This window comes from Physcomitrium patens, chromosome 8, assembly GCF_059467195.1.
Source record: "Physcomitrium patens ecotype Gransden chromosome 8, ASM5946719v1, whole genome shotgun sequence".
Classification (NCBI taxonomy): domain Eukaryota; kingdom Viridiplantae; phylum Streptophyta; class Bryopsida; order Funariales; family Funariaceae; genus Physcomitrium; species Physcomitrium patens.
The window spans coordinates 6,813,566-6,822,529 of record NC_143417.1 but is presented as its reverse complement, the minus strand read 5'-3'; the positions used below and the strand labels follow the sequence as shown (position 1 = coordinate 6,822,529).

The 8,964-nt window shown below is 31.9% G+C and overlaps 1 protein-coding gene across 2 annotated transcripts; it reads right to left on the bottom strand.

Annotated features, from left to right (window-relative positions):
• Window positions 1-6,636: 6,636 nt before the first annotated feature.
• On the bottom strand, window positions 6,637-8,732 carry LOC112285488 (cyclin-U1-1). 2 transcript variants are annotated; one of them, XM_024526358.3, is made up of 3 exons: window positions 8,267-8,732; window positions 7,396-8,159; window positions 6,637-7,064 (listed from the first exon to the last, which is right to left on the bottom strand). In XM_024526358.3, the coding sequence occupies exons 2-3, from the start codon at window positions 7,932-7,934 to the stop codon at window positions 6,704-6,706; spliced, it is 900 nt and encodes a 299-aa protein (XP_024382126.1). In that variant the 5' UTR covers window positions 7,935-8,159; window positions 8,267-8,732; the 3' UTR covers window positions 6,637-6,703. The 2 variants fall into 2 exon arrangements, with proteins under 2 accessions (XP_024382126.1, XP_090108547.1); XM_090252421.1 differs by having other exon boundaries at window positions 8,392-8,732.
• Window positions 8,733-8,964: the final 232 nt, after the last annotated feature.

Below are 8,964 nucleotides of genomic sequence, written 5' to 3'. Positions count from 1 at the left end.
GATATCAAAGGATCCTAGGACCAAGGATCATATATATAAAATTCAATGAATGGAAGTTGTCTTGTAGGGCAACAACTACAACCTATAAGTATTGGATGTTGGAAGTGAGAGACATCTTACTCCATACTCTCTTTGTGTACAACCTTGTTGATGCTATGTATTGTGACTTCAAAGTTCTATTTCTTCAATAGTAATTAGATTTAAGGGACTTTCTAACCATAGTCAAATTAGAAATTAGCTTTTGGATTGAAAATTAAGATTGTAGATTAATTTAAGATATAATTCCTAAGAATTAGAAAAAAAATTCTACTAAAATTATAGTTTTATTACTAAAAAAAAAAAATTTAAGTAATTCAAGAAAAAAAAATCATAGAGCTTTTAAATTTATAATTTTTTCTTTTGAGTTTTAAAATAATCAATTAATCTATTAATTAAATTATCCATCTAATTAATAATCTAAAGATATGATTAAAGTCATAATTAACTAAAAAACTAATTTAGATCTATTAATTAATTATATTAATAAAAATATATTAAAATTTTAAAAAAGAATTGTAACTAAGCATTAGAGCTTTTAATTATGTTCAGACATACATAATTCCTTTAGTGGTATTTGTCCCAAATAGTTGGAGGTATTGTTGCATGTTGAAGAGCCATTGATATACATCTTCTTATCTTGAAGTCTCAAAGTATGTACTAGGCTTATTCAATTTTAGCCTAACAAATGTCAATTCTTTTTTCTTTGAGGCTTTTATTTGTCCTTGCAAAGTAACTATCTAGCCTAAGAAGTACTATATTTGAGCCTCCATTTGGAATTGATCTACCATATCTCCCATGCTATAAATTCTCCACTGGACTCCATTCTTATTATGCCTTCTCACTTCTTGGTTGACTTTTTAAGAATAGCTCATAGTAGCTTCAATACAGTATTCAATGTGACTACAATAACTAACCTTTAAATTAAATGATGACTATTGATACACTACTAAAGAATAGTCTAACACTTACTCTGATATCAATGAAATGAGACCAATCTACGTTGAGAATTTAAGACTCTTGTAATCCACAATAATATAAAATCTCATTATAAAGTAGGATAAAATGGACCAAAATAAAACTAAACAATATTAAACAAAATATGACACAAAAGTCAAAATTGGGCAAATGAAAATAGAATAAAAAAAAACTAAATATGAAGATGCAAAACCAAAATTTATTAAGAAAGAAGGTCTAAAGCCATACCTGACTAGATGCCCCAAAAGACCCTAGCTAATCCTATTTATACTTTGTTTTATGACCTTGGACTTTCTGGAATGTTCCTATATGATGGACCCTACTTAAATAACCTCCTTAAATTCCTTCTAGAAGATTCTATGGTGGATTCTATTTAGATAATTGTCCTAAACTCTTTTTAGAATAATTCATGATGGATCCTAATTGGTCCACTAATCTAACCTCAATTCTAGAAACTTCCATAACTTCTCAAATATGGTTCTAACTATCTATTTTTATGTTTCAATAATAAAAATCTCTTATTTATACCTTGTTACATCAAGATTTTATATTGGATTCATCAAATATATTGTATTATATGTATTCTTACTTAAAAATGTACAAGGTGCTTAATTGTGGAAGGTAAGTAGAAATATAACAACAATCCTACCAAATCTAATCAAATCTTAAAAAACCTTAAGTAGACCTTAATAATATTCATTGAACTTTAACCAATCTAAAATAAATTTAAAAGAATTTATAAAAGAAATACAAAGAAGTTCCAAACTAATTCCAAAGAAAAATAATAAGAAATCTTAAAGAAATATAAAAATAAATCTTTTAAAAAATAAAAATAATCTTAAAGAAATATTAGAAATAAAAATCTTTTAAAAAATAATAATTTTTTTTTAAATACTAAAAATAAAAATCTTAATATAATCCTAATTAAAATTATAATTGAATCTTAATCAAATCCTATATCAAATCTTAACGAAACTTTAATAATATTCTAAATCCTAATAAAATCTTAGATTAAATCTTAAGCCCTAACCAAATCATAGACAAATCCTAAACCAAATCCTATAACAAATTGGAACCTCAAAAATTAATGATCAAATTGTTGATATCAACTCAAAATTTGAACACTTCTTAACATCTTAGTTAAAAATAAGGACAAGAAAGATGAAATTAATTGTACTTTCTAATTGAGAGAAATATAAGATAATTCAATTGGGTGTTGAGCAACCTCCTATTCCAAGCTGAATGTTGAACTTCTAGCACTAATACCTCCTTTTTGATCCATTGAATTGCTCTTAAATTCTACTTAAATATTAAAAATCAAGTCTGGTGTGTGTACAAAAAAAATTCACTTCAATCTAATTAATAGATCGCTGAAGATCTTAAAAACACTCATTTACCTTCAAACTCCAATTTTTAAGACTTCAATCTACAAAAACCTTTATACTTTTTGATTGACTTCAAAATTTGATACACATTCATAACTAGTGTACCAATGCATTGCCCAAAATTCACTTATACACATACCACAAGAATATCACTAATTTCAAAAATCCCTCAAAACCTCAATATTAATTCAATTGATATAAAATCAATGCCAAAATTCTTTTTTTAAGTCTACTTTCAAATTCCATTCTTTAATATACCAAAAAATCTCAAAGGTGCTATATAGATTTACTTTTATGCTTGAGGGTCTGATTTTGATCCAAGTTGACAACCAATCTTCTTTAGGTATCAATTTTTGATAATTTGATGTAAGTTTTGTTTTATCCTATAATTAACTTTCTTTCAAACATGCCTATATTAATTTCTTACCTCATTTACTTTGATTTGGCTCATTTATGCCTATACAATGTAAATAGAAGTTCCTTCTATAAAAAAGCAATATTAAGATTAAATCTTTTATTATCTTTCTATCATTTATCTTTACTTTTTTATTATATCTTTTTAATAAGTTATTCTATAGTAACATCCATATTTTTATTTTTCACTATATAGTCATGTTATTACATAACAACAAATAAAGAATATGTTAAATTTGAAGGTCAAATACAAGGTGTTCCATACAAGGTAACAGTGGACTTACTTATGTATGTAATAGTTAGCACAAGGATGAATCTTATATATGTAATGAGTGTTGCTAGCCAGTACATGTTGAAGGCTAAATCAATCTATTAAGCAACCATCAAAAAGATCATGATGTACTTAATATGCTTTTTATATTTTAAATTATGTCTTGGAAGTAATAACATTACTTTGTATGATTATTGTCATGCAAATTAGGCTAGAGATGCAAATCATAAAAGGTCAAAAATGGCATATGATTTTTTTATTAGAATGAGAGCTATTTCATGGAATTGCAAGATCAATAATGGATGTGGATTATATCGTAGTAAGCCATGGTACAATAGAGGTAATGTAGCTAAAATAACTTTTAGAAGATATTAAAATAGTATAAATAGAAGCAACTTTTATGAAGTATGATAGTTAAGAATGTCTTAGATTTGCAAAGAATCCAAAGTATCATTCAAAGACCAAGCACATTGACATTCAACATTACTTCATAAAAGAGAAAATTGAAATGGAAGTAATTGATATGAAGTATTATACAATAGAAGATATACTTGTTGATTTGTTGACAAATGCATTAGTAAAGAATACACATCATATGTTAACTAAGACATTAGAATTGAAAGTCTTTGACTAATAGTAAAATAGGGGTATTAAAATAAGTAAATAAAGATAAAAATAAAATAAGTTAGATTGTAGAAGATATTATTTTAAATATTGCTATTGATCAAAGAATTGGTTTTTGGTATGTAAAGAGGCCAAGAGATAAAATAGATGAATGGACAAAGAATCTTAAAGATATAAAAAGTATGCTAAAAATATATTTTATAATAAATAAGATAGATATGGATATTTTTAATAGAATATTGGATGGATATATTCATTTAAGGATGGAAATTGTCTATTAGGACAATAGCCACCACCTATAAGTAATGGGTGTTGGAAGTGAGAGATATCTTATTCTATACTTTCTTTGTGAGCAACCTTAGTCATGCCATGTATTAGTGATTTCAAAGTTTTTTTTCTTCAATAGAAACAATAATTAGAATATGTGGCAGATATAATTTTTTCCACCTTAGACTTCTTCAACATATAATCATTGCTCCTCAAGAAACTTATTTATAAAAAAGGATATAATATCATAGATATACTTATAGTTACTTAGATGATATGAATAGATAGAAGTAGATAAAAGTAGGTTGATTTGATAATATCTTATGGATAAGCTTTCTAGAGGCTTCATAGACTTGATTTCAATTTTATACATGTCTATAGGTAATTGGTAGGTTAAACTCTTGGCGAACAAGTTAGCCATGTATCACACATATTGGTGACTTGTGATATAAGCTAATAATATGGTACAATTATAAGAAACTTATCTTCTAAATTAAGATATATGTCTTATAAATTAAACATGTGTTAGAGGTCCTATAAAATGTTGTTATATAGTTCTTAGGTAGATAGTATATATAGATGGAAGAATGAAGTCTTCTTTACTTTTTTCAATTCTTTTCATGCTTCTAATTTAATTTTAAAGATTTCTAGTTTTTTTATTTTTTTGAAATAGCCATTCTAATTTTTTTTAATATATATATATTTCTATTTTGTCATATTTTTTTGAGAAAATTCTCATTTATTTATTTAACTTCATCAAGTTTTTATCCTTAACAATATATTAGTTAATAAAATAGATATGTAAATTCATTTTAAAAACTACAAGGCTTGTAGATGAAGTTTCTAAGTTCAATATTGTTTCCAAAGTATCAATTATCTTTATTTGATTTGAATATTATAAGGGTTGTAATTTATTATTTTTTAAATAATAAGTTTTTGAAATTAATTCTAAAATTTTATTACATTTAAAATGTTTCAAAATTAAAAAACTTATGTTTAGACTAAAATATTCATAATTTTCCTATCTTTTAGAATATATTTACATATCTGAAAATAAAGAAGAATGTCATGAAAGCAAGTGTATTAAAATCATTATACAAGTTGTCTTTAGTTTTATGAATAGGACTTATCATTGTATTTTAAAAAATTATAAAATCATACAAAGATATAAAAATTATAATTTATAGCTAAAAGATATAAATACTTAGTATGAAGAATAATTTATTATTGATTATGCATTAAATTATTTTTTCTTGATCTACTAAAATTATGAAGGTAAGAAATCTAATAAGCCTTGTTACTTTTAAAACTAATATTTAATATTAAATAAAAATTGTGATAAAGAAAATTTTCAACAAATTTGGACGCAATTCAAAACACATTATGACATACGGTACTTAAAGTCCTAATTATCAACATAAATTGTAACTAGAAAAAAAGTATCTTCAAGATAATAATCTAATTTTTTAAACAAATCCATAATTTCAAGAAATAACCTATAAATCTTTTAATCAATCTTTGTTATAATAAATTTTTAAATAAAAAAGAATAATAGAGTATATCACATAAAAAATTTGTATTAATATTCTACTTACTTAATGTAAAATTCAGTACATTTAAAAATATGCATAAATATTTATAGTTCTAGATAATTTAAATTACATCAAAAAGGAGTTACAATAAATATTATTTTAAAACCTTTCAAAGTTACTGTTCCATCTTCATTCTACTCTAATTTATCATTATAAGTCAAACAAATAAGTAGAGTAGTAATTTGAATGACATTTGAAAGTATTCAAATATTTCACTTCACCGACAGGTACTTGTTTCAATTATACAGTAACTACCAAAGCTGTAGAATAGAAGGATGCTTCCAATCTACACGTTTATAGGAGGATCAACATGCCGCGAATCAGATCAAGTCACCAACGACCCAAGCAACGGTGGCACGACTCGTTACCTCAGTACCAGTCGTGCTACCATTGTTTATGTAACTAAATTAAGGTACCAACTCGCAGATACCCAGTGGCTCCAGATTCAGTCTGTAAAACCCCACCCGCCCTTGTACCACCAAAATCAGTGTCCTTGCATTTGTTACCAGAGGCATCAGGGACTGGAGAAATAGGATTAATCAAAACAGCTCCATACTTAGTTCATTTCACATACATTCAAAGTAAATGTTAACTGGATAAACAGAAACTCAGTCTTCCCAACAGATATCTTCTGTGTAAGGGGTTAAATTTAGATTTACATCAACACATTGTTTCAAGTGAGAACAGGATTAAGAGTGAACTGTCCTTTGAAAGTGAGGACCAGGAAGAAGCGAATCTAGAAAAACCTCCTTCAGGCATTTGAGATAGATACAACTCTGTTACTACTGAATACCACACCTTCGACAACAAATGAGGTGATAGTATGACAGGTGTTCTCAAACTCGATAATCGACTTTGTCCCAAGTTGTGACTTTAATGATTAAAAAATCTTTGCAGGGGTCTCATCATATTGCATTGCCTGCACCAAAAGTGCTTATAATCAATGAGAACACAACACTCAAAGCACTTATTTCCACTGATTCATTCTTGAAAGAAATGGTCAACTTGAATGCGTAGCTACGATTTCCATAGAGCAACAATTGAAGAAAACCATCTCCCCAAACATCACTGATGCAAGTGTCATGATCTCTTTCATATCAAACTTAACATCTTAGCCATAAAGAGAGGAAGGAATTTCAACTTGGAGACACCTCCCTAGTCATCATTCTAGAAAAAGTATGGTCATATTCTGCTTGAAGGTGATTTGGATCAAATGGCTCTCCTTGACGTCCTGAAGATGCTTTTTTCCAGTGCATAGGTGTCTTCCCTTCAGGACTTGTGGAGGCACTACCGAATGCGGGCAGGCTTCGTTCTAGATGTTCCATCTTCTTCTCGATAGCCATCACCTCCTTTTCAAGATAAGAGCAATAGCTCTCAAATAAACTGACTGTCACAGTGAGCCTAAAGCCTAATCGAAACAGAAACTCAAGTTCCAATCTATTCAGCTCACTCACGCTGACACCTCCCCCTCGGGCGAAAAAAGCATTGTTGAAGTGCCTGCACAAGGTTCACTTCAACATGTAATAGCAATATCACAGCTGCTAGAAGTGAGATAGATAGCACCTGCCGATACTCATGGAAATGCACAAAAGTCTCAATACTCTGTTGTGAATGTAACCTCCAGTCTACTGAGTTGGCAATGGTCACATCAAGTGACAGGCCCACTCACAGCTGTAAGCTAACATAGTACACGCCGTCACCCCTCAAGATTACGCAAAAACCAATAAGACGAAGTTTAAGAAGATAGCAAAAATAGTTGTGCCAAACCTCACTAAATACCCGACAATGTATAATAGCAAGAATGTGACAAGCAGTTGCTGACACTTACACATCATCGAGGATTTTGGTGGCCACCATCACACTCGTAACCAGCAGCCGATGCACGTTGAGAGAAGTGACGAGCAATTCAGGCTGCTGGTGGATGAGACGATCAATGAAGACATATCCAACAACAAAGCACGATGCGCTACAATTTGTGTACTTGAAGATGCGTTCCAAGTACTTAGCAATGCTGATGCTAGGCGCACGCAGGCCGTGAAATATAGTAAGCGTCTTAGGGTTATACACGCTTGGTTGGGATGGTGTAGTGGCGAACTGCTCGTTACTGGCAACAAGACGGTCAAGCACCGAGGCTAATACAGTGACCACCTTGGGAATCTCTCGCTCGCAGGGCGTGCTCCCCTCGCCGTCAGCATCCGTGGTGGTATCGAAGGTAAGGGATTGAGAGCCTTTGGAAGAACTCTCGCCGACGCAAACGGCATGGCTGCCATTGGAATGCATCTGCAATATGTCTAAATTGAGAACTCCATCGCCGCCAACGCTTCCGTTTACCCCCAGTAGCCCGGGTAGGGAGCATGCAGGCGACATTTTATCCAACTCTTAAGCCATCTCCCAGTCCAGCTTGATATTCTCTGTCCCTGCTCTTACTCAGCTGTAAAGACTGAGGGCCCTAGACTCCTTCGGATACCTTTCTCAGTAGTAGGGCTACACACATTCCAGCCACACATCTTAAAGATGCACCGCACTTCAATTCATCATTCCCAGCAAGATTTAGTACAGGTCACAACCTCGCATCAAGGCCTACCGCCACACCTGCCAAGCACAAAACACGACGTGCTTTGTCATTGCCGGGTACGTCCGCGCAGCCGGCATTCTAACCAAACAAACATTCGACCACGTCATCCGATACATCAGCTGACCTCGTCCAAATGCCTGCGCATCTGCATCAGCTAAAGTCGCTCAAACCTCAATGCAAACAGCCACATCTCGAATATCCCCATGCTCAACGCCGCAACACCTCCCATTCCGATCAAACCATACTTACTCCATACTAATTTCTATAACTGAGGATCAGGCATGCCTCCATAGATGCCTCAGGAGATCCAAGGTGGACGAGAAAAGAAAGCGAGAAAACGGAGCGTCACCGCCTGTCTGATACATCGTCACAGTCACGGGTATCCATCCACGTTCAGAAAATCTGAGGAAAACCGACGAGGCCATGGGTGAGACCAGCCGGGCACCGGAACGAGAGAGTCTGGAAGAAGAAAAAGAAGAAGCAGACGCGCTCGGTGGGAGAGCAGCAGAGCAGTGCAGGGCATGGCACAAGGAAACTGACTACTGATGCCATGCTGCGCTCCTCCACCGACACTGCCACTGGTGCTCGCTAGACTCGACTCCTTCATCCCTTATGAGAGAGATAAATGGATGGATGAATTAATAAACGAATGAATGAATGCCTCCCGCCCTCCCTCCCTACCTGTGATCGGGGATTATTCTCTCACCTTCGGAGATCCTTTTTCATTCACAATGCTTGGTTCATTATCTCTGTGCTATCATTCTTGTCCATTAATTGGTCATACATTTTGGGATTTCATTATTGCTATTTTCATTAATTTTG